Source organism: Balaenoptera physalus (assembly GCF_965194825.1).
Source record: "Balaenoptera physalus genome assembly, chromosome: 20".
Lineage (NCBI taxonomy): Eukaryota > Metazoa > Chordata > Mammalia > Artiodactyla > Balaenopteridae > Balaenoptera > Balaenoptera physalus.
In genome coordinates, this window is record NC_138901.1 from 40,503,962 (window position 1) to 40,530,202 (window position 26,241).

At 37.1% G+C, this 26,241-nt stretch overlaps 3 protein-coding genes across 15 annotated transcripts in view; 2 read left to right on the forward strand and 1 right to left on the reverse strand.

Annotated features, from left to right (window-relative positions):
• RPS6KB1 (ribosomal protein S6 kinase B1) overlaps window positions 1–25,185 on the forward strand; it is a 53,025-nt gene extending 27,840 nt beyond the window's left edge. For 2 of the 4 annotated variants that reach the window (XM_082440037.1, XM_082440038.1), the window contains exons 11-15: window positions 213–275; window positions 470–547; window positions 3,424–3,531; window positions 6,799–6,911; window positions 7,823–9,438. In XM_082440037.1, coding sequence (XP_082296163.1) covers window positions 213–275; window positions 470–547; window positions 3,424–3,531; window positions 6,799–6,911; window positions 7,823–8,060 — 600 coding nt within the window. In that variant the 3' untranslated portion in view covers window positions 8,061–9,438. Of the gene's footprint in view, window positions 1–212; window positions 276–469; window positions 548–3,423; window positions 3,532–6,798; window positions 6,912–7,822; window positions 9,439–24,845 lie in introns of those variants that run through there. The other 2 variants (XM_082440039.1, XM_082440040.1) reach the window with 2 other exon arrangements.
• Window positions 4,552–25,897, reverse strand: RNFT1 (ring finger protein, transmembrane 1). 4 transcript variants are annotated; one of them, XM_082440098.1, is made up of 9 exons: window positions 25,192–25,343; window positions 23,447–23,904; window positions 23,178–23,254; window positions 21,925–22,025; window positions 19,550–19,703; window positions 18,766–18,924; window positions 18,034–18,099; window positions 15,116–15,217; window positions 4,552–6,180 (listed from the first exon to the last, which is right to left on the reverse strand). In XM_082440098.1, the coding sequence occupies exons 2-9, from the start codon at window positions 23,847–23,849 to the stop codon at window positions 6,070–6,072; spliced, it is 1,173 nt and encodes a 390-aa protein (XP_082296224.1). In that variant the 5' UTR covers window positions 23,850–23,904; window positions 25,192–25,343; the 3' UTR covers window positions 4,552–6,069. The 4 variants fall into 4 exon arrangements, with proteins under 4 accessions (XP_082296224.1, XP_082296223.1, XP_082296221.1 ...); XM_082440097.1 differs by lacking the exons at window positions 4,552–6,180; window positions 25,192–25,343 and adding exons at window positions 13,559–14,459; window positions 25,623–25,897; XM_082440095.1 differs by lacking the exon at window positions 4,552–6,180 and adding an exon at window positions 13,559–14,459 and having other exon boundaries at window positions 25,192–25,342.
• The window catches only part of LOC309649734 (uncharacterized protein), a gene marked incomplete at its 5' end in the record, with an annotated part of 131,763 nt that continues 130,718 nt past the window's right edge, over window positions 25,197–26,241 (forward strand). For 5 of the 7 annotated variants that reach the window (XR_014257257.1, XR_014257258.1, XR_014257259.1 and 2 more), the window contains one exon: window positions 25,197–25,504. Coding sequence is in view for 2 of the 7 variants with exons in the window: in XM_082440163.1 (XP_082296289.1) it covers window positions 25,197–25,504 (308 nt within the window). The remainder of the gene's footprint in view (window positions 25,505–26,241) is intronic. The other 2 variants (XR_014257260.1, XR_014257261.1) reach the window with 1 other exon arrangement.

Here is a 26,241-nt window from a genome sequence, read left to right on the forward strand (position 1 = left end):
GAATCATACACAGGTGTTGACAAAAAAGCCTACAGTTTTTGCAGGCAAAGGACAAATTTGTTTAAAGATTTTCTTTTTATTCCCAAACAATATTTAGAAGTAATTAATAAATCATACATTTGCAAGGCAAAATACACATGCAAATTCTATAAAGAAAAATAATCAATTTGACTAGGTAAGGTTCATCACTGTGTTTCTTTTCCTCCCTAAAGCTGCTGAAAAGAAATGCTGCTTCTCGTCTTGGAGCTGGTCCTGGGGACGCTGGAGAAGTTCAAGTAGGGATTGGCATGTTTGGTGGTTTGTGGGGAAGATAATGCTATTTTATGTATTTGTGAAGGTTATATGTAGTTGCTTATAAGTATAGCTTATTTTGTGATTGGTAACTTCAAATAGGCTGTTAATTTGTCAGTCCAGTGAAGTCTGTTCCCCTTAACCTTTCTTCCTGCTCTTTTGTTTTGTTCTTCCCCAGGCTCATCCATTCTTCAGACATATTAACTGGGAAGAACTGCTGGCTCGGAAGGTAGAGCCCCCCTTTAAACCTCTGTTGGTATGTATTCATGAAAGCATATAATCTGAGGGACCTGGCACTTTTTTACAATAAGAAAATATCAGACCAGTAAGAAACATTTATATTTATTAATAGTTCAAAAACTTTGGTCTATCCTCTCTTCAGAATCTTTATTCTGTGCAGTTTTGTTTTTTTTTTAATTAATTTATTTATTTGGTTGCACCGGGTCTTAGTTGCAGGAGGCGGGCTCCATAGTTGCGGCAGGCGTCTCCTTAGTTGTGGCATGCGAACTCTTAGTTGTGGCATGCATGTGGGATCTAGTTCCCTGACCAGGGATCGAACCCAGGTCCCCTACATTGGGAGTGCAGAGTCCTACCCACTGCGCCACCAGGGAAGTCCCTCTGTGCAGTCTTTTCAGGAACTACTGCCAGCAGCAATTGATGGCTATATTAACTAGTTTAAAGTTGGTTGCCTAAGATGATTAAATATCTCAAGTACTTAGGACTTTTGTGTTTTTTTGCTTTGTTTTGTTTTGCTTAACCCAACCCTGTTTTGAATTTGCTTTTCTATAACAAAGTATCACAAACTAGGTGGCTTAAACAGAAATTTATTATGTCACAGTTCTAGAGGCTAGAAGTTCGGGATCAAGGTGTCGGCAGGGTTGGTTACTTCTGAAGGCTGTGAGAGACTGTTTCATGCCTCTCCCCTAGCTTTTGGTGGTTTGCTGGCAATCTTTGGCATTCCTTGGCTTGTAGGCACATCATCCTAGCTCTGCCTTCATGTTCATGTGGCGTTCTCCTTGTGTGTAGATCTGTGTCCATATTTTCCCTTTTTTGTAAGGACACCAGTCATATTGGGTTAGGATCCCTCCCTACTCCAGTATGACCTTATCTTAACTAATTACATCTGTAATGGCCTTCATTCCAAATAAGGTCACATTCTGAGGTACTGGGGGTTAGAACTTCATTATATGACTGTTGGAGGGACATAGTTCAAACCATAACAATATGTTTATGAGTAAATGAGTTAGCGTATTAGTTCTTGTCTTTTTCCCATCTCAAAATTTGAGAAAAGATAGTTTCTTTTTCTATTTCTTGAGATGATGGTGGAGGAGAAGGAATAGGATAATGATGATGATTATTTGGTCCTGGAGCACAAGGTGACTTGCTTTAAAATTTCAACATACATAACTGTAAGGATAATTAACCCTCATATACCAACTATCCAGCTTCAAAAATTATTAAGTCATCTTGTTTAAACATAAACATAACCACCGTGCTATCATCACAACTAAAAAGATGACAGTTTCCCCAATTGTTTCTTTTTTTTCCTGTTGGTTTGTTTCAATAAGGATTCAATCAAGACCTATGTAGTTTGGTTACTATGTCTCTTAGGTCTCTCCATCTATAGATATCCTCTCTCAATTCCTCCTTTGAGGACTTAATGAAGAAACTGGACCATTTGTCCTGTAGGGTTCCTCACATTTTGATTTTGCTGATTTTAACCCCATGTTGTCCTCAGCCATGTTCATCTGTTCCTTGTATTTCTGGAAACTGGTAGTTTAGGTTTAGTTTAGATCTGATTCACATTAAACTTTTGGTACTATATATTTTGATCAGAAGATATGTATACTTACATTTAAAAAAAAATGTTAGTGGTCATTGATTATTGCCTATATCAGTGGTTCTCAGCCAGGGTTGATTTGGCAAGGTCAGAGACAAGTTGTCACAACTTAGGGAGGAGTGCTACTGGTACTTAGGGGATAGAGGCCAGAAATGCTGCTAAACATCCTATAATGCACAGGACAACATCCTACAGCAAGAATCATCAGGCCCAAAATGTCAGAAGAGCTAAGGTTGAGAATCTATAGCCTAGTTCCAAGATTTCATTAGGGGTTTGCAAAATTGCCTTACTCTAATACTGTTATTCATTCTTTATTTATTAGGTGGAATTGTTCTCTAAAAAGATACTCTTGTATCAGTTGTTTGGTTACCTGAGGCACAGTTTATACAGGAAAGGCAGGATAAATGTTTCTTTCCCAGTTTGCAAAATAATGAATTAGTTCCCTAACATCTTCCAAAATTGACCAATGAATTGTGTGATTTTTTTTTTTAGTATAATTATGAACTCATGCTGTTTAACATATTTGTGTTTCAATTCATTGCAGTTATTTTTATTGATGTTCGGTTTTTCCCATCTTTAGACACTGGGTGCTTCTTTGTGTAGGTTCCTGAGTTCTTTTTTTTGGGCCGCGCAGCATGCGGGATCTTAGTTCCCCAACTGGGGATGGAACTTGTGCCCCCTGCAGTGGAAGCTTGGAGTCTTAACTGGACTGCCAGGAAAGTCCCGGTTGCTGGGTTCTTTTGACACAACCACATGGTCTGATGTTGTACCAGAGAGAGGAAATTAAAGAAACAGATCTGGTGGTTAGATCTGGGTGATAACATTCCTCCACAAGAAAATATACTCATGCAGAGTAGAATATTACTTTTGCTCCTTGAGAAATTTAAAGGAATGAAATATGGTATGGGAAGAAACTTTAACTAAAGCATATTATGTGCTTTGTGTTTAAACTCTGCTTCAAGTTTATTACAAATTTGCCAACTGCGCAAATTGTCTCTAAAAAGGGATTTCACCAGTGGGCTAGCCACACTGAAGCTTTGTGAGAAGGGAAGATATTCAGATTTTTAATAGGAATGATAACTGTGTACTAAAGATGTAGTTTGACCTTTGATACTTTCCACCTGTATTTATTTTTCAATCTGTGCCTGCTAAGGCTATTTTGCTACTTTATTACAGTCAAACCCTGAGAAAAGAGGTCTATCTAGCGCCTTCTCTAATGTGTGTAATGCATTTGATTGATATGTATAATGTAGTCTGTTCACCATTTTCTAATCATTTTGTTTTTTATAAAGCAATCTGAAGAGGATGTGAGTCAGTTTGATTCAAAGTTTACACGTCAGACACCTGTTGACAGCCCAGATGACTCAACTCTCAGTGAAAGTGCCAACCAGGTCTTTCTGGTAAGTGAAAGAATTTCTGATGTAGCCATGGGAAATTTAAGTATGAGGATGGGCCCTTTTCAGTAAGAAACGCCTTTTTAATAAGAAAATTTCAGTTTGCTTGCTTTAGAGTTCATGCAGATAACCTGAGGTGCTTTTTTTTTTTAAAGTTATCCCCTTATAACTTGTTGATAAGTTAGAAAACTCATTCTCATAATCCAGCATTCCATTTTAGCAATTAGAGTCAGAGTATGTGATTCCTTTTTTTGAATAGCCCACTGACTTAAAATGTTTGGCTCAGCATCTGAACTGAAGTCCACACAGTCATAGCAGTAGGAGAAGAAGAGCTCATAGTAACTATTTTATTCCTGAAACAGCTAAAGATTTTTTGTCTGTAGGGGATTTTTAACCTGTTGATTGTGAATATTTGACATCAAAATATATTGGTTCATATATGATTGTAAGCAAATTAATCCTAAGGAGGAGGTATCTGTATTGATTTATACCTTGTCTCCTCAGACAAAAAAAACAGAATTTTAGATTTTGATTAACAGAAATGATAGGTTTATATCTGATGACCATCATTGCATATTATTTGCCTAGTACTTATTTTATTACTATAATTACATGTCATGTGAATATCTACCCGATTTTATATCATTTGTTTCCTTTGTCATTTGTCATTAACCTTTGTCATTTCTTTTTGGATTATCCCTAGGGAGAATAGAATATGGGGAAAGTAATCATTTGGAAGTTTTTTTTCCTTCCTTATTTGTTTCTGAGTTCACTGGATTTGTCACTAACTTAATTTTCAAACTTTTTTTAAAAAATAATGCTCTCAGTATAACACACCACAGTAGTGTTGTATCTTTGGGGGTGGAGGGTCAGTTCTAAAGTTAGCATGGAATACAAAAATTGTGTATGGGCAAAATAACAGTTAAGTCACCATAGTACAGTATGCTTTTGAGTAAACAACATTGAATAGTAATAATTCTATAAATGTATGATTATATGGTGATATAAGAACATACATGCAAAATATAATTTTATAGCATTTTAATTACATAAGAGGGAAAGATGAACGCATGTTGTTAAATTTATGTCAGCATGATGCAAAGTTACTGTATCCCCCTTAGTACAATCTCTTATCAGTTAGGGAAGTAGGCATGATTCATTTTAATTGTGTCATTGCTTTCTTTTTTTCTCTCATGATGTGGAATTTTGTTTTCTACTGATGTGGAATTTATACCTTTGATTTAACATAACAGACCTTTTCAACTGGGCATTACAGAGTTTTAGCTAGTTTGACAATTGTTTTCCCCCATAAAAAAAAAAAGTCTAGAAACACCTTACTACAAAGAAATCCAGAGTTGTGGTGGCAAAAGTTATGTATCTAAGCTTTCATTCCATTTAAAGTATTGCTGATCTTTTTATTTGTTTATTTATTTATGGCTGTGTTGGGTCTTAGTTGCGGCACGCAGTATCTTTGTTGAGGCATGCAGTATCTTTCATTGTGGCACACAGGCTCTTCGTTGTGTCATGCAGGCTTTTCTCTAGCTGTGGCGTGCGGGTTTTCTCTTTTCTAGTTGTGGTGCGCAGGTTCCAGGGCACGTGGGCTCTGTAGTTGTGGCGCGTGGGTTCCAGAGTGCAAGGGCTCTGTAGTTTGTGGCACGCAGGCTCTCTAGTTGAGGCGCACAAGCTCAGTAGTTATGGCACGTGGGGTTAGTTGCCCCACGGCATGTGGGATCTTAGTTTCCTGACCAGGGGTTGAACCCTCATCCCCTGCATTGGAAGGCAGATTCTTTACCACTGGACCACCAGGGAAGTCCGTGTTGAGCTTTTCTTAATTACTTAAATTGGCTAACTAATGAATACAAGAACAATTCATTTGTTAGGTTGTAGCCAGAATTCTGTACACAAAGTGTATCTTTTTTAAAATTAATTTAAATTAGTAACAGCCCACTTATCTGGAGATTGTGGCTGTAGTAACTTCAGTTCAATTAATATTTCAATTCCTATTAGAATTCAAGGAAATTCAAAGATGATTAAGGCACAGTCTGGTCCTCTTGGTAGTTATAGCTTTAGCCCACAAGAACATGTGGGGAAATGGCCTTCGTAGTCCACATGTAGCTGTCACAACAAAGCATATGCTCTACAGAATTGCACCTTACTCTTTAGGACTTCACCCAGAGCCTTATTGAATCTTTTTATTATAACTCAAATGCCTACTCATAAGTGACAAGAATAATAAATAGAAGGGAAGATAGGTATAGGATTAACTGTTTTGGGGTTTTTTTAAAAAATATTTATTTATTTATTTATTATTTATTTATTTATTTTTGGCTGTGTTGGGTCTTTGTTGCTGCACGTGGACTTTCTCTAGTTGCGGCAAGCAGGGGCTACTCTTCGTTGTGGTGCACGGGCTTCTCATTGCGGTGGCTTCTCTTGTTGCAGAGCACGGGCTCTAGGCGCACGGGCTTCAGTAGTTGTGGCACGTGGGCTCAGTAGTTGTGGCTCACGGGCTCTAGAGCACAGGCTCAGTAGTTATGGCACACGGGCTTAGTTGCTCCGCGGCATGTGGGATCTTCCCAGACCAGGGATTGAACCTGTATCCCCTGCATTGGCAGGCAGATTCTTATCCACGGCACCACCAGGGAAGCCCAGGATTAACTGTTAAAGGGATAAACATGAACAGCAAGATAAATGACAGCTGGTAGCCTAATAGCAAGGTCCAAGAAAGAACTAAAGCTAACAAAATTGCATTACTGTCTCTTAAAATTAAGTTTTCACAATGCCGACCCTTATTCATCAGGAAAATCTGAATCTATCCATTCATTGGTATAAAACCAGAAAGATCACATGTGCCAAGTTAGAGAATTCTATTTTTACTTTGGCCTAATAATGAGAAACTGTTTGGGGGTGATAATCTTAGTTGCTTATATGCATGTGGCTAGAAACACTAGAATTTCTTTGCATTTATCTTCGTATTTAACATCTTAATGTAGAGCCTACATTTTCCTGTTTTGTTCTACTCCTTTCAGTAGAGTGAAATTTTGTTTGCTGGCATATGGGGCTCAATAGAATTCTGCTCTCTGGAGGTCTGTGCCTCAAGAAATGACTGGAAAGAAGGTAACGGGGTGTGAAATGAGATTGAGGAGATTGGATAATATCCACATTGGTGATTTTAGGTGTACATCATTGTCCTGGTGTGTCAGAGATTGAACCACCACATTTTCTTGATGTATATGACAAAATCCTATTCTGTAGTCCACTGTTACTGTCTTTCAGGGTTTTACATATGTGGCTCCATCTGTACTTGAAAGCGTGAAAGAAAAGTTTTCCTTTGAACCAAAAATCCGGTCACCTCGAAGATTTATTGGCAGCCCACGAACACCTGTCAGGTATTCAGACTTATTCTTTTTTTTAACCTGGAAGAGCATTGCTTAAGAAATTTATGCCAAGTTACATAAATGGAAGATCTGTCATTCTCTTTGACATAAGCACAGCATCTACACCTTCTAATATTGCAAGTGACTAGTCTGTGACTGATCAATGATAATATGCTATATAGTTTACCTCCCCTCCTGAAAATAAGCTGTTACACTGGAAAGTGTACTCTTTAACCATTCATTCAACATTTATTGTGTACCAGGGGTTGTGCTACATTCTGGGGACACATGATTAAGACAGGAATTGTCCTTGTCCTGATGAAGCTTACTATTTAGTGAGAGTCAAAATAAAGAAGGAGATAAAATATGTAATTACAAGTAGCGCCAAATGCTATGTGAAAAAGAGTGTGGTACTAGAATGCAAAAAATAACAAGGGGACTCCTATTCATGGAGAAATAGCTAGCCATACAAAATACAGAAATACAAGGATGTTACAGGTACAAGAACAGCTCATGTAAAAGCCCTAAGGGAGGAAAAAACTTGGCCTTTTTCTTGGAAATGAAAGGCAGGTCAACATTCCTGAAGTGTGGTGAGCGAGGAAGAGAATGGCAAAGGTTTGGAGAAATATTTTAAATGCAATGAGCAGCTGTTTTAAGTGGGGGAGAAAATGATTTTTTTAAAAAAGTAAGTATCATTGATGGTTTTATGAGGGCAAGTAGAGAGGTAAAGGTACCAGTTAGGAAACTAGCAATTAGTCTAGGGGAGAAATGGCTCAACTTCTGCTTTTGTGCTAATCCACACAAAAATGAAATTAAATGAAAAAAAAAAAAAGTCACATTACCCCACTCCCTTTAAATGTAAGGGAAATGTTCCTTGTTGAGATAGTACTTGAGACGAATGACAGCTCTTCCTTGTCTTAAAGCCCTGTCAAATTTTCTCCTGGGGATTTCTGGGGAAGAGGTGCTTCAGCCAGCACGGCAAATCCTCAGGCGCCTGTGGAATACCCAATGGAAACAAGTGGAATAGAGCAGATGGATGTGACGGTGAGTGGGGAAGCTTCAGCACCACTTCCAATACGACAGCCGAACTCCGGGCCATACAAAAAACAAGCTTTTCCCATGATCTCCAAACGACCAGAACACCTGCGTATGAATCTATGACAGAGCAATGCTTTTAATGAATTTAAGGCAAAAAAGGTGGGGAGAGGATGTGTGAGCATCCCGCAAGGTGAAACAAGAAGACTCAAAATGACAGTCTCGAAGAGTCAGTGTCATTACATAGAACACATTGGACAGAGGAAAAATAAACATGGATTTTAAAAAATCAATCAATGGTGCAAAAAAACTTAAGTGAAAATAGTACTGCGGAACTCTTAGGCACATCAATTAATTGATTCCTAGCAACATCGTCTCAACCTATCAAGGATTTTCATGTTGATGGCTCGAAACTGACAGTATTAAGGGTAGGATGTTGCTTCTGAATCACTGTTGAGTTCTGATTGTGTCGAAGAAGGGTTATCCTTTCATTAGGCAAAGTATGAGTTTGCCTGTAATACTTGCAACTAAGGACAAATTAGCATGCAAGCTTGGTCAAACTTTCCAGCAACATGGAATCAAAGACGAAAGAAACTTAACAATTGATGTTTTACGTGCAAACAACCTGAATCTTTTTTTATATAAATATATATTTTTCAAATAGATTTTTGATTCAGCTCATTATGGAAAACATCCCAAACTTTAAAATGCGAAATTATTGGTGTGAAGAAAGCCAGACAACTTCTGTTTCTTCTCTTGGTGAAATAATAAAAATGCAAATGAATCATTGTTAACCACAGCTGTGGCTCGTTTGAGGGATTGGGGTGGACTTGGGGTTTATTTTCAGTAACCCAGCTGCAATACCTGTCTGTAATACTAGAAAAAAAAAATCTATTTAATCATTTCTACTTGCAGTACTGTTATGTGCTAAGCTTAACTGGAAGCCTTGGAATGGGCATAAGTTGTATGTCCTACATTTCATCCTTATCCTGGGCCTGCATTGCACTGGAAAAATATCGCCACCTTATACCAGTATTTGGTTCAAGACGTCAAATGTGTTCAGCCTATGGCTGAAGAAGGACAGAAGAGAGGATAAAATGCATATCGAGGGCGGCAAAGTGAGAGAGAGGAGGGAGATCCAGGGGAAGAGGGTGTTGCCACGGTCCACCCTCTATGTCTAATCTCTTTACAGCAAATTGGTAAGGTTTTAAGTTTCACTTCTTTTTACTGTTTTTGGTGTCTGCCTTCCTTACATTTTTTCCTCAATGGTTTTAAAAGGAAAAAAGGTATTTTTTTTTCCTATATTGGGGCTACATTTTTTGATTGTAAAAGTATTTGATGGCCTTTTGATGAATGTCTTCCACAGAAAATAAGAAAATTCAGTGGCTTAATTTAGGAAACATGTTAACAAAACACTATGTTTTTGAAAATTGTCACAAAGTCTACATAAGTGATTTACAGGTACAAAGAATAAAAATAAAGGTAACTTTACCTTTCTTAAATACTTCCTGCCTTAAAGAGAGCGTTTCCATGACTTTTAGCTGGTGAAAGGGTTTAATATCTGCAGAGCTTTATAAAAATATTATTTCAGTGCATACTGGTATAATAGATGATCATGCAGTTGCAGTTGAGTCTTACCACCTCTTTTTGTTTGTCTTTTATAATGTCTTCAGTCTGAGTGTGCAAAGTAAATTTGTAATATTTTGCAACCCTACGATTTTTTTTAAATAGATGCTGCTTGCTATGTTCTCCAAACCTTTTTGAGCCATAGGATCCAAGCCATAAAATTATTTATGCATGTTGAATTCAGTCAGAAAAAAGCTTTGCTTATTTAAATGGCAGTTCGAGTGAGATAAGATGAAATCCTATGACATTAAGCAAGAATAGAACCATGAAAAATGATTGGAAATATACCTTTTCAATTGTGGCAATAAATGAAACGATTGATAACAGCTCATCTTCGGACAGAAAGCCTTTTTTTTTTTTTTTTAAATCATTCCCTCTAGACCTCCTCTTCCCTTATTGCAGCAGTCTACTGAGAACTTTATAACTGTAGCTAATAAATTAGAAACTAAATAATGGTAAGGGCAGAAATTGTACTTAAAGTGCAGAAATTGTACTCTTTGTTCTCTGACAGTTTATGATGTCTGAAAAACAGAACTCAAAAAGCTATGGTGATTGTACAGGCTTCATTTCTGACTGTAAATGGCTTGTACTACTCTGATACTTGTTTTCAAATGTGTTTACTAACTATAGTGTTGACTGCCTGACCAAATTCCAGTGAAAGTTTTACACCAAAATATTCCTCCTCAGTCCTATTTGCTAGTAACATTTGCACTGTGATTGGCTGGCTATAACCACCCCATAGTTAAACCAGTTTCATAATTAGTACTGCCAGCAATAGTGGCAAACACTGTAACTTTCTGCATAAAAAGTATTAATTGCACACTTACCATTCACACAAATGTTTTTCAAACTTAACATTCAGTGAAGTTAATTTTCTATACTGTGGCAAGTTTATTGAGAAATTGTTTCATAAATGGATATTCCTACTATGACTGTGAAAACATGTCAAGTGCCACTTTAGTGTCACAGACAGAAAGCACACACCTATGCAATATGGCTTACCCTATATTTATTTGTAAAAACCCAAGCATAGTTTAAAAATATATGTCAATAATACTAGTCTTGAGTTTCTAAGAAGGTTCTTTATGATTATTCCAGGTAAGTGTATAAAGAGATTAAGTGTTTTTCTTTCATCACTTGATTATTTTCTTTAAAATCAGCTATTACAGGATATTTTTTTATTTTATACATGCTGTTTTTTAATTAAAATATAGTCATTGAGAGCTGAAGTTTACTAATTTTGATTTTATAAGGTTTGTAGCATTACAGAATAAACTGGGATTTATAAACCAGCTGTGATTAACAATGTAAAGTATTAATTATTGAACTTGAACCAGATTTTTAGGAAAACTGTTATTTCTTTTTCCCCTTTATGGTCTTAACTAATTTGAATCCTTCAAGAAGGATTCTTCCATACTATTTTTTGAGATAGAAGGTAATTGGGGGGGAAGAATGCATGTATGATACTCCATAAACTCAACATTCTTTAAGAAATAAATGATTATAAATAAGCTGCATTTTCAATAGTATTAATATCCCAAGCCTTGGATTTTATATTTAATATAGGACCTACCTATTTTGGTTACTTAGTCATATGGTTCCTAGCTTATAAGGGCTAGATCTAAGATTATTCTCATGAGAAATGTTCAATTTATGCAGAATGGATTTTGAGGCTGTGGAAATGGTTAATTCCTCAAATAAAAACATCAATGTCCAAACATCTACCTTTTTTCATAGGAGTAGACACTAGCAAGCTGGACAAAATAATCATAAAGTATTTGTTCCACCATGACCTGTGGTCTGTTGCTGATTGATACAAAATTCTTCATGTGTGATTCTTAATTTACCACTATAGCACAAGTATTATATCAGTGGATTATCTAAAGTAACATTTGAAAGATGGGTTCATCTGTGTTTGCTCTTTAAACTATTATTTTTTTTCCTACCCCAAGTTGGCTTTGCATCTACCAGAGTAAATTCTTCAGCTGCCTTATTAGGAGTGCTTTGAGGGTAACACCTTTTCTGCTTTTCATCTTGTGTTTAGTTTACTGTATTAAGTATTTGATTTCAGATTGAATGAATGTAAATAGAAATTAAATACAAATTTGAATGAACATAAAATAGAAGTGATTTTTTTTTATTATTATTATCCTAAGATAGGAAGAAATAACTATCAGGTGCACATGTGGTTTCAATAATTTTTCCCATTAACATGCCAGATGTGTTCGATTCTCATATTTAATAAACTATATATGTGAAGAATGACAGTCATAAAACTGTTTTTGTGGAGAAATTGAAGCAATTTAAATTTATAACAAGTTTTAGTACTGATTTTATATTAGGTGTTAAACATCTGTGATTTCCCAGTTCTGTCAAATAGTAGAATTGAATTGGTTGCTTAAAAAAAAAAGTTCATGTGAAAGCCAGCTTCACATAAAAACAATGGAAGACTTTCTTGTGCTAACATACAACAGTTTTTCCAGCCACATTTGTCAACTACATTTCTTGATGTGTATGAACAAAATAACATAGTGGACAAATCTGTTTTTAACTAATGTCTCAATATCTCTACTGTAAGATGGGTGTTTTGTGTAAACCACCTCTTATTTATGAGGTAATTCTATCACACTTGCCAAGATGGTTTCTCTACAGAAGTTCTCAAACGTACTTTTTTATAAAACATAGTAGTGACTCGATGTTGATAAAACAGTCTTTTAGAGGATGTGATCTGAATTCACAGAATAAATGGGGTTTGAATCCCTATTCCTGTTTTTGAGGTGAAGGAATAAAAATACAGAAATGCTTCTAGTTCATCAATGTTACTAGTGAATGGCAAAGCTCTCCTGTTACATTTCCCTCCTTTTAAATTCGTATGTGAACTGCTTTCTTGTTTGTTAAAAAAACAAAAACAAAAAACCCCACTGTCCACCAGGGACTTCTTTTGTTATTCAGTCATATTAAGAAACAAAGCTATCCATATGGCCACAGGGTAAGTAAGTGTGGTAAGTAGGTATTGTATTAGGGCTGAAGTAACCCATGTGGTTAAGATGTTATTCTTATGTTTTTATCAAGAAGTCAGCATATCCTTCACACCCAAATTCTAATCTCAAATTGTCTTTCTCACTTATCCCCTGCTGTATACCTAAATAACAACTATTAGCTTCACCACAGAGTTAGGAAGGTGATTTAAGGCCAAGTAAGCCTGTTTTTTAGTATTTGCAGTGGTTCTCAAAGTAGGTAACATAGTTAAGTATTTCATCCTGAATGAACAGAAACAGTTGCACTTATAATCTAGCAATATTTACTTGGGGGAGAAAAGTTACAGGTTAATGTTCTTTTGTCAGTTTGGGTGGCCATAAGGCATGAAAAGTGGTTTAACCTGTATCTGGTTGGTCACTATCCTTATTAATCCAGGTTGGTTTAATCTTTGTCTTATCAGCACTGCAAATTTGTTTTCTACCTCTACCTTGTAACTTCTGCTTCCCACCACTATCTTTTTCTTGTGTGCAAACTGATAGATGGTAAAAGAGAAAATGGGCAGAGGCCTTGCATCTAAATGTAGATAATAACCAGTCCTTTGGATTTCTGTTACAGATCCATCCTCCCTTAGAGGTTTCATAGTGAGAGAGAAAGTGCCTCATTCTCTTTCCACCACCCTGCACAAATACCTGTAGGCAAACAAACCACACTCTCCAAAGCTTTTGTTGGCCTGAGTGCAAGCTTTAATCTCCCAAGTAATGGTGATTCAAGCATGAGATTCCAAAACTCTCTGGAGAAGACTAGTTATACGGGGAAATCCTTTTTTTTTTTCTTTTTTTTTTTGGCCACGCACCATGTGGGAGCCTAGTTCCCCGACCAGGGCTCAAACCCACGCCCCCTGCATTGGAAGTGCGGAGTCTTAACCACTGGACCGCCAGGGAAGTCCCAAGGAATTCTTTTCTAAGTGTTTGAGTTGGTCTTGTTTGTCACTCTATTCAAATCATCAGTGAAGCCAGCTGTTTGTAATCCATGTGAATTATTTTAATAATTCAAGAAAGTCCATGGCACTTTCCAAAAAGCAAGATCATGAACATTAAAGCTGATGGCAGGATTGTATGTATGAAGTCCACAAAGAAAAGGAATTTAAATCATCTGTTCTCAATGACTGCTAATCACACTACAGAGAATAATACAATATTAAAATATTTCATCCTCAGTAAATTAATCTTCCTTAGAAAAATCTGATTGTACAGGTAAAATATAGCATTTAGAGCTTTCATTTAAAAATACAAATTTTATGAAAAATTCCAGAATTTTTAGAATGGGAATTATAAAAGTCAATGTTAAAGAAAATTCTACTTTCAGGTAATGTGTATCTTAAAATATTACGAAAAATATTCTTTATTCCGAAAACAGTGTCAGGAAAGAATACCTGAATTCCTCTAAAACCACTAGTTCTAGTTATCCGATTGTCATTTTGGTAACATTAACAAGAAAACACATTTACAATTTAACACTGCAATCATCTGTCAAATAATTAGGATAGAATAAATGTTGCATATGCATTATGTTGAACATTACTTATATATATTTTTAAATATAGGGTTCTTTCATTTAATCTTTTGATAAGCTGGACTACACACTTGTCTTATTATAATATTCTAAAACCATTTGGAAACATTTTCCTTAACTTCCAACCCTGAAAATCCATTCTAAAGTCTTTACCAATAGTCACTGTAACCAAATAAAATTAGTGGTTTGTGGCCTTAATGTTAAGTTTAGAACTTAATATATTTGAAGGTGTGATGAAGTGGCTCCGTCTTGCCATTTGTTTATATGGTCTGAAATCACAGTTCTGCACAGCGGACATGTTTTCTCTCTGTTAAACCATAAGGTAATGCACTCTTCACAAAATATATGCTGTAAGGGAATTAAGAACTAGATTTTATAGTTGATAACATTTCAATTTTAAATCCATCACATTGCAGAGAATCATACTCTAGAGCTGAAAGGGAATTTGGAGAACACTAATCCCTTTATTTTACAAGTGAGAACAAAGTATAACATTCAAGAACACAGCGGTGTTCGTGGTAGAGGCACAAGTATTATTCTGACTTGTACTATCCATTTAACCACTTTTAATAAAATACAAGCTATCCTCAGGTGATAACTTTAAGATCAAGTATAATGACTAACAGCTTAATAAAGTCTTCGAGGGTTACTGGAATAAAGTACAGGAAAGGGCCTTATACAATCCAGTAACAAATGCTGGTATTATTCTAAAAGACTAGTATTCAATTATTAAAAATAGTCTGTTTTCCAGTCACTTTGGTATCCAGTCTGCCATTTGAATTTTTTTTTCCCCTTTATACACTCCTCTACATAAAAATCATTAGAACTAAGGGACAAGATTTAGCTAACCTACCAAACCCCTAATCACAAGTAAGAAATTAGTAGTATGTGCCCTGAATGCTACTTTCTGCTGAATAGTGTATATTTCCCTATAAGTAACATAAATGTGACTTTTGCAGGTCACAGAGAAGTGCTGTATTGAGGTTGCTTAAAAATACAGTTACCTGACAGATGAGAAGAATTGGCTTTTGAAATTCAGCTTGACATACTGAACAAATATCATCCACATCTGAACACTGTCTCTTGCTGGCAGCCACTCCGTAACTCTATAAAGATAAGAAGTTATGTTCCTACAAATTTCTTTCTTTTCTGTTCCTAAAATACATAGATGGTACTGTATTTCTCAAATCTCCAAGGAACTAGGCATTTGAAAACTCTCCCAAAGGATATAAACATTTCAGAGCTGAACTATGTATGCAGAACGATGCCTGGATGGATCGCATCAAGGTTAACTCACTATGTAATACATAATAGGATATTGGAAGATTGTTAGATTCACTGGATTCCCAAATAATGACAGTGCTTCAAATTCAAATGGCTTAAGAGACTAAGCGATCTGAAATATAACACAGCATTATGCAATCTATATTCATGTACTATGTGACCCAGTACTGCCAAATTGAGCCCACTTATTCCCTATGACACTGGTTCAAAAAAGTCAATCCAGAGCTTGGCTGGCTGAATGTAACTCATGTAGAGACTACTTTAGAAATAGGTTTCTGTGCTCCACACTGGAGATTGATTCAGTAGGTCCAGACATACCAGGATGTAACTCAGGAATCTAATTCTTGAAAGCTCTCAACATGAGTTCAATGTGAAGAAGGTTTGGGGACCACTGAACAGTGTCCTGCCACTAAATCTAAAAATAATTTTAATTATCATCCTTACTTATCACAAAAGTCGGAGCATTTAGTACTAAGAATGGTAAAATTTTACAGAAGAACTGTAATTGCAAAATGTCACTTGGGTAGAGTTATACTGTCAAACTGAATAATAACACAAAGCTTTGCATTTCCTTAAGTCCTAAAAAAAGTTTCTGATCTCTTTAAGATCTTAATAACTTCCCTACCAAATTCAGTAGAATTTAGTCATTAACTAGATGTGACAAAATGTTACAAATGAGATCAGCTTTCTGTAGAAATGATGTGGAAAAGGTGGCTGAGGAAAAGAAAGAACACCCAAGTTTCAGTCATGGTAACGAGAGCAAAAGCATGACTTGACTCAGCAACCTGAAGCTGTGACCTAAACTTCTTGTTATCGAGGGTTAACAAAATCAAACTAAGACTCAAAGGATAAAAACATTGAAAATTAAGATTTTTTGAGATTGGTCATGTTAAAGATTCCAGAAACAAATTGAGATACTGATGGATGATCTTGGTGCCAATTTCCCTTCAATAAATGTCATTTAGCAGAGTACACTGCAGATACGTATGCTGACAAGCTTTTAAAATAGCACTCTTGTCTGGCACTTTGCAGACTCCCTTCAGGTGAAGACATCCTGATGATGATTGCCATTTTCAGGGCAACATTAAGGAACATGAGAATCCCAGGAATAAAACAGAGTGGACTGTGATAGTCTCTTTATGCTTCACAGAGAAAGAATATCAAAAGTATTTCAGCTCAAGCCTTACTAGATTAATTACTACAGCAAAGTGGCCAATACATAATCAACTGAATAAACTCAAAAGCTGAAGTCTCAATTTTATTGTATCTTATCTAAAGAAAGAAGTCTGGGGCTTCCCTGGTGGCGCAGTGGTTGAGAATCTGCCTGCCAATGCAGGGGACACGGGTTCAAGCCCTGGTTTGGGAAGATCCCACGTGCCGCGGAGCAACTAGGCCTGTGAGCCACAATTACTGAGCCTGCGCGTCTGGAGCCTGTGCTCCGCAACGAGAGGCCGCAATAGTGAGAGGCCCGTGCACCGCAATGAAGAGTAGCCCCCACTTGCCGCAACTAGAGAAAGTCCTCACACAGAAACGAAGACCCAACACAGCCAAAAATAAGTAAATAAATAAAATTAAAAAAACAAAAACAAAATTGACTATAAAAAAAATTTCATCTCAAGCCTTACTAGATTAATTGCTACAGCAAAGTGGCCGATACATAATCAACTGAATAAACTCAGAAGCTGAAGTCTCCATTTTATTGTATCTTATCTAAAGAAAGAAGTCTGAATAGGATGCAGCAAAACTTAATACATTACTGTCTTCAGGAAAGGGTGCCCTGGCCAGTTAGTTTACTCCACTTTGTCGGTATAATCCTGTTTTTTTTTTTAAACATATTAGATTGGCATTCTTGTACGTCAGATTCCCCTGAGTCCTGACCACATAATTGTTAAGTACCTAATGGACTGCAAAACTGAGAATCAAACTCTGAAATCCGGTTATCACACTTACATACTGAGAACTTCTGAGGCTACTAAATACCAAATGAGCTATTTATCATTTGGGCTATGACACCCTTTTTCTGCAGTTTGTTACATCAGTAGGATCACATAATAAAGTTATAATTGACATTGGAGTCTCAATTTACTGTTAAAATTGTTTTGTTATTGTTAAATTTACTGTTATTGTCATGAACTTATTTGTGCATACAGAACTGAGTATTGGGGAAATTTTTCCAGTAAGAAAATTTCAAGGGACATGATTTTTGATAATAAGCTTTCTTCATATACACAATAAATTATAGTATAAGCACTTTCACAGAAGCTGAATAGGAGTTAATGAAAATACACAAAGCTACTATTTGTGGATTAAAAAAAGGAAGAGAAACAAAAGTTCATAAGATTTTTAAGGGAATGTTTATAAACCCTTAAGAACGTCAAGTGATTTGTAAGTGCAAGAGGCAAACTCAAATATGTAAGTACTTCATCAACTATCAGGTGGTTGTCAATGTGCAAGTTAAGAAACTTATCACAGAAACAAAACCTCTATATCATCACAGCCCCAAGTGCCAAAGTACAAGAAATTTTTCTAAAAAGCCATGTAATTATGAAATCTGCATTTGTAAAATTGCTGAACTGAAACATTTTTATAATGAAGAAAGAAAGATAAAAAGTGTTTTTTCTGATTAAAAAATACTTACTGGTCGTGTAAAAAATATTCGCAAAACCCGTCTGAAAGTTCTCAGATGTCCAAAAAAGTCCAGAAGCTGAAAGAGAAAATAATTCATTTATTCAAAGAGCCTTATCTGCTAAACTCAAGAGATCAAAGCTAATATCAAATACTGATATTAATTTTATGCTCATTGCATATCACAACTAATCATTTCATTCTAAATATATTTAAAGTCCAATTATGGAATATTTTACTCAATTTATCAATTTCAGCCAACTCTTAACCAAAATGAACTATATCTGAATGCCCAGAATTACAATTTGGTCAAGATAAATATAAACTTAACTAAATCAAAGGCAAGGCAATTTTATCTGGTTCACATGTCCTTAACCTATTTAACGTTTCATAAAGTGATTGAGGGGAACAGGCATAGAGGGAACAGGACAAGATGCTCCACTAGTTTGAGAATTATGTGTATGACAGATGCTACTGTAGGGGATGGGTACGTTCTGTTGTTCCCCTCCACCTTAGATAATCCATGCTTAGAGGTCCACTCCCCCAGTAAAATCTGAGAACCACTGGATTAAGATACCTATTTCCATTTCTCCATTTCTAAGTAGATACAGAATCTGCCATTACTTCAAACTAGTGATACGAAGATAAACTATAAAATATATAAAGAGAAAAGCAGTCATACGTAAAATATGTAAACAGTATTATATGAATCATTATAAATGATAAGATTTATTATGTTACCTACTTTTAGTATGAGGTAGAGTAAAGCCAGCAATATCCCAAGACTCCATCTAGTTACATTACCAAACTCCCCATAGCTTGTAAGGTAACGAAACCAAACTGGTACGGGGACAAAAGTTCGGTAAAACTGACATAATTCTTCTAAAACCATATACCAATAACCCTAAAAAGGAAGAAAAAAGAAAACAAATAGAGCCACTCAAGGTACTTACATGCACAGTGCAAATACTTCATATTGGGCTGAGAACATCATGGGTATATGGCACAATAACAACTATAAAATTAATCTTCATAATGGTAATGGTTATGACTTGTCGACAACCTCAACTTGGTTCTTTAGATATTACAGTCACTGGTCTGTTTTCAAAGAATTTCTAAAGAGTGACAGTGAAAATGTTTTATGTATAATAAAACATTTTGCTGATTATAAAAATTTAAAGTTTTCATTGAATATGAAAAAACACTGAATAACTGCCGAAGTCAGTTATCAATTATCAATTAATAATGCCCTGGAGGAAAACAGAAGTATAAATGTATATTTTCCCATATATGATGTGGGGACTCATTTTTAGATTATTCCAAAGCAAATATAATTGATTTTATTGGAATAGATTAATATTTAGGTTCAAGTCTTTGACCAAATAGCTGCCAGTCTGAGATAATATAGATAATTAAAATTAGGTTACTGAGCAAACTGAAAAATTATAGAAGGAATCATTTAAGCAAAGACTAAATAGCATTAATATGGTCTGCTAACATCTTTCCAATAAAACATATTACTTTCTTACCTTGGATTTAAAAGGCATGATGAAAGAAGGCACCAATAAAATAAGGCATTTTAAGCCCATGAAGAGGAATTTCAGAATGAAGTCTGTAATTCCAACAATCCAAAGTACGTCCCAGAAGCTCGAATAGTCCAAAGTAGGATTTAAAAAAATTAAGCTACCAAGAGAAAAACATCAAAACTTACCAGAGCAACATAAAAAGATAAAAGTGTCAATGGGGGTTCTAAATTTGCTACCAAATATTTTACTTTAATTTGATGTGTAAAAAATAAGAGTTTGGCAAGATGCTAGTGTTCATGTAAATAGAATGGAAGATCATTTTGCTTATTTTAAAGAGACTTTTTAGGGACTTCCCTGGTGGCGCAGTGGTTAAGAATCTGCCTGCCAACGCAGGGGACATGGGTTCAAGCCCTGGTCTGGGAAGGTCGCACATGCCGCAGAGCAGTTAAGCCTGTGAACCACAACTACTGAGCCTGTGCTCTAGAGCCCGCGAGCCACAACTACTGAGCCCGCGTGCCACAACTATGGAAGCCCACATGCCTAGAGCCCATGCTCTGCAACAAGAGAAGCCACTGCGATGAGAAGCCCACGCACTGCAAGGGAAGAGCAGGCCCCGCTCACCACAACTAGAGAAAGCTTACACGCAGCAACGAAGACCCAATGCAGCCAAAAATAAATTTATAAAAAAAACCTTAAATGTATTTCAAATCTTCCCTCCGTAAAGAACGAGTCTTCCTAACTTGTCATGATTGATATCTTTTTAGCCTATAATCTGAAAAACTCACAAATACTCGATATCTGCCACTCTGTCTTCAACCAACTCCAGTCAGGAGTCTAACCCCTCCTTTCCACTGAACTGTTTTTGTCAAGATCACCAACTCCCTCCCTCTTGCTAAATTCGAAGGTCACTTTTTCCCCCTCTTCTCTCCTTGAAATATTTTCTTCCTAGACTTCTGACACCACTCTCTTCTAGTTGTTCTCATATGTGACTGATGGTTCCTTTTTTTAAAAAATTTATTTATTTATTCATTTATTATTTTTGGCTGCGTTCGGTCTTCGTTGCTGCGTGCAGGCTTTCTCTAGTTGCGGTGAGTGGGGGTTACTCTTTGTTGCGGTGCGCGGGCTTCTCATTGTGGTGGCTTCTCTTGTTGTGGAGCACGGGCTCTCAGTGCATGGGCTTCAGTAGTTGTGGCACACGGGCTCAGCAGTTGTGGCTCGCGGGCTCTAGAGCACAGGCTCAGTAGTTGTGGCGCACGGGCTTAGTTGCTCCACGGCATGTGGGATCTTCCCGGACGAGGGCTCGAACCCATGTCCCCTGCGTTGGCAGGTGGATTCTTAACCACTGCGCCACCAGGGAAGTCCCTGATGGTTCCTTCTTAAGTCTCCTTTGCTGCTCCTCCTCTGGCTAATTGTGGGCATGTCCAGTCCTGGGCCCTCTCCTCTGTCTATACTTTCTTTCCCTGGTTAGTCTTGTCAAGTTCCTTGGTTTTTAAGTATCAACCATATGCTGATAACACCAAAATTTACAGCACTGACCTCTACTCTGAGCTCATGACAAATATCTGTAATCACTTTAACAGTTCTACATGGCCTCTCAAACTTAACATGTTCGAAACAAAATTACTGATTTTCCCTCAAAACCAGTTCCTTCCCCAGTCTTTCCCAGCCCAGTAAATGGCACCACCATCCAGCCAGTTGCTTAGACTAAAAAAACCCAGTATCATCCTTGATTCTTCCCCCTTACCTACTCACCCAATCCAAACCGAGTGGTACTGGCTACACCTACAAACTATATCCCACGTTTGTCCACATCTCTCCAACTCCACTGAAACCAGGACTTCTAATTATCTGATTAAAGCTGAAAATTCAGAACACTTCCATCTGACATGGAAACTTATCAACTACTGTCCTTTAGCAAGTCTTCTCCTTCTAGAGACAAAGATCAAGTGTTCTTATCACACATACACACAAGAAGGTAACTAAGGGAGGTGATGGATATATTAATTAGCTTGATGTGGTAATCATTTCACAATGTATACATAGATCAAAACATGTTGTATATTTTAAATATATACAGTTTTTATTTATCAAAAATAAAAAACCAAAAAAGATCACCAACAACAACCTAATGGTATTTAGTAACTACTGATTATATAAGTAAAAATTTAAGTATCAAAAATTAAGTATTTATTAAGCACTTGCTATGAGGCAAGGCACTGGGTATAAAAATGTGAGTAAGTCACTTTAAGCTCTCAATCTTGGAAGGAGACAGATAGGTAAAAATTGAACTCTAAGTATGTGCAAGTAAGATACATGCAAAGTGCTATGGAGTATACGATTACATAAAAATGTGATTGTGCACTTGGACCTCTAATTACCTGTAATAAAGTGACTGAGAATGAAAGGTGTAATATAAAAGAACAGAAGATCCTGCTAAGAATACCAGTAACCAAGCACACTGAATCTTTGAGCACCTTTCCTGAAAAATAAACAATTTTATAATTTGTTACTTTGAATTATGCCAGAATTTTAAATATCATTAAACTATTTTACTTTAATGACTAATTTATTAACTTAGAACATTTTAATAGATTAATTTATCTTAATAAAAATATAGAATATTTGTTAAATTGTACATCATCACATTCTATTTTATATACCTTTAGTGAAGAAAACAAAACACATACTTAAACAGATTTTTAAAATACAAGTTTCCTCATTGTGTAACAACATTACCTATGTTTCAAAGCCAAATCTTCTACAAACTGACATAAAGGACCTACATAAATAAAAACTTTACTTCTGCAGCTTCCTATTTTTGCCTTCCCAACAAAACAGACTTTTAAAAACTGCATTTATGTTACCAGGGTTTATAAATATAATTTTAAAAATTCTCAATTCAATAAGAATTTAATAAAATAATGTTTTTAATCTCAGTTTTATAACTGTTTTAATTACTAGTTTAATTAAAAATTTTACTAGTTTTAAACCCTGAATTAAACTTTTATGGTTTGATAGGTTCTAACTACGAATTTTCAGGTCAAAATGTATGAACCTTTACACAGATATAACCCTTTAAAGTTGCCTGAAGGTGAAATTTTATAAACTAATCCTGTTTTCCCAATAATTTACATGAATAGGAATCTTTTATAATTTCTTATGGAAAAACTTCTTGGGTTTAGTTTTCTTTAAATAAGAGAAACCTAAATAAATAGTTCAATACCCACTTATTCAGTGTACGTTTTATTTAACTATTTTAAATCTTATAGTACAACAGTGAAGTTTTTAATGATGATTATTATTACTTAGTATGGTCAAACTAAAAACATGATAGCACTTGACAAATCAGATCAAACAGTGTGTTGTAAACCTTTTAATCCTTCTGTCTAGTTTTTCTTTATCAGGAACCCAATATACAAAGAAAATAAGGCGAATCAATTCAGTATTAGGACAGATCATTTATTCCAAGTCATTTAGATAACAACATTTAATGTATCATGGATGGTACATTATGTCTACTTAAATTTATCAAATAAACTATCTTATGTTTATTCCTGTTTCTCTCAAAAATGAGTATATAATTCTACAGGGAGAAACATTTAATGATTTTTTAGTTGCTGGTTATACTTACTCTTAGAAAAACCTGATTTACAATGCTTCTGTTTGCATATATAAAAGTTGTAAGCAGCCCAATTCCAAGAGAAATTCCTGTTAGAAAATAAGGTCCAGTTAATTGAAAGGGAAAAAAAAGAGCTAACACGACATGAATTTAAAGGAAGCATATACAATTTTAAAAACTAAAATAAGAAACAAATACACAGGTTAAAGTAGATTACCAATAAAGAAAGAAAATTAGCTGCATATAGTAATGAAACAGCTCAATGTTTTATTATACCCTACCTGTTATATGCTGCATAACAAGTTTGACACCCAGAATCAAAATATATGGAAGACTTTTCTGCAACCACTTGAAGAGATATCGGAATTCTGAGAAGGAGCTACTACCATGATCTCCCGACTCCGTCTCGGTATCATCAGGTTGCCTTGCTTCATTGTGGGAGTGACTCCGTAAGCGACTATGTACACATCCATGGGTAGAGCTGTGGACACCTGACCTTATATTTCTGGAGCTTGGATTTTCAGCACATTCTTTAGGCATGGAGTTTATCTGAATATGAACATCTCCAGAATAAAGACAGGAAGCTTCTCCTGTCAATCTTGTCTGGACACACTGGGAGGCTGAGGCATCCTCACTGCCTGCAGCTCCTGAAGGGCTGTGCAGTGGGCTACAGTTGGCTTGCATGACCCCTGAATACTTTTTCTGTGATCCAGATTTCTTTGCTTCAGGGCTCTGTCTCCTAAAAGTCAAAGCGCAGAAAATATTCTAAGTGAACAGTTAAGTACAGGCAATATATTGCTCACTAGGAATAATTTATTCACTAAAGGAGAGGCTGATAGTCACATTACATGAATTATTTCCAGGTTATCTATTGCTTATTACTAGACTCCTCCATCTTCTCCCTTTATGCGAAGGCTCTGCTGCCCTAGGCAAACTATCCTTTAGGAGACATCTGCTACCAAAAAAGTTTAGCTTCAGATGCCTCCAGTTCTCCAATGACAGAAGGAACTGGCAAAATAGTCAAAGTATGGGTGCTCAGCAGATGTTAATAATACGAGTACTAGTAATCATACTAGAACACTTAAGTACATTTACTTACTGTTCAACTGGAGCAGTTTCATCTCTGAGGTAGATTCTACATCTAATAAGAGTATTTCTTTAATGTGTGGAAAGGTTAGGAAGAAAACATCAAATCTTAACTCCTCATTAAGTATCATCATGGAGAACTAATAATACACATTTCATTTAGGTGACCTACAAATTTCGTTTTATGCTGAAACAGCTTTCCCAAAGCTAATAAAAAAGTTTCCAATAATTAATACCAAGAGTATTACCTTTTCCTGTCCCCCCACAAGGGTGTTACCTAAATACCTTTAAAACAGGAAGACGTGGGGAGTCACCATGTAATTGCTAAGTGACTCTTTATTCTGAATAAGGATAATTACGTAGTCTGCACATTAAAAATGCCACCTTGCAGGGGAGGGGCGTCAGGAAAGAGAACACTGGCACGGAAAGATCCCTAAATGACGAGTGTGGGTAGCCGTCGAGGATCCAGCTGACGAAACGCAGAGCCTTTCTGCCGTTTCTGTAGGAGGAAGCTGGGGTTAATTAACGTCAGGGCATGTTCCGTGTCATTCTATTTCATTCCCAGGTTTGGAAATTTTTTTTTTTTTTTTTCAGTTACTGTTGGGCGGTTTGGTTTTTAGTGCCATTCACTAGAGGCTTTCACTGATGCTCCAACGCCACGGCTGCTATTTATTTCCTCCCACCTCTGAAGACCGACGCTGGACGGGAGAATTTCAGCGTCTTTTTCCACAAATAAAAACAGAGAACCCTCCCGCTTTCCTCCAAGTACGAGCAAGAAAGGGGAGAAAAAGGGAAGAAAAGTAAACGCAAAGGGCTCTTCCGGAATCTCCAGGACAGATTTTTCCTCCCACGTTCGACTTTCGAGTGCCTCAGTTATTCTCCCCAGAGCCCATTTCGCCGCGGCCCCTCGCCTCCTTCGCCCGCTTCCCCCAGGCCTGACCTCTCATGACGATGAGCGCACCAAGTCCCAGGCAGCGACTGCAGAAACAGCGGGAGATGCCGCCTCGAGGCCTTCAGTCAAGGCCATCACCTTCAGACCCACCACCGCCAACTCCCGCCCAGCTCCGCGACGGCGGGGGCGGCGCGCGCGTTCCCGGACGTCCTCACGCGCGCGCGCCCCGCCCCCGCGCGACGCGCCGAGAGACTGGCTGCGACGATGGGGCGGGGCAGAGGCCGCCTGGGGGTGTTGGCTGTGAAGAGGCGGCTGCGGCCGAGAAGCGGCAGCAGGCGTCTGCGTTAAACAATAAGCGAATGTGCGTAGGTTTGTGTAGCCCGCCCCACGCCGGTTAGAGGTCTGGACGTTTTGAGGTTAAAAATGTTTTAGCCTCCGGAACCTGCCCTCGAGGGAGGAGCGTGCTGTTAGGTGCTCACCTGGTCCTGCCCCCGGCTCGCCTGGCTTCTGGAGGCTGCCCAGCGCTTTGGTCCCGCTTGGCTCGCGTCTCCCGGGGCCTGAGTTTGAGGAGCCACGTTGGCGAGGGGTCGGAGCGCCTCTGAGAGGGCTGGGCGGGACGGGAGCGTTCTGGTGTCGGCTAGCTCAGCTGACCTAGTTGTGGCTGGGCGGTGAAGTTTGAACTGAACTGGGTTTTCGTTACAATCCTAACGTTGCACTGTGAGAACCAGGCCCTGCCGAAACCTGAGGAGATTAGAATCGGAGAGAAGTGGGGGACGGTTTGGGAGGTGGGGGGGGAGGCGGTTGGAAGTAGAAGTTAGAGTTTAAAAAACTTGTCGTGTATGGGGTATAGGGGACTCTGTACTATGTTCGCTATAATTGTTAACCGAAAACTGTTCTAAAAAGATTTATTAAGAAAAAGTTTAAACGAAAGAAACAAAGAACCTTGCCTCTTGGTCTCTAGCCAAAATATATTCTAAATGATACTTAATTGTATTCCATGAGTCTTCCCCATTCCCACAACCACCAATAGCCTTTCTATTTTGAACCTCAGGTTTTTTACCTTTAATTTCTAGAAATTGACGTGAAGTAAGTAACTCT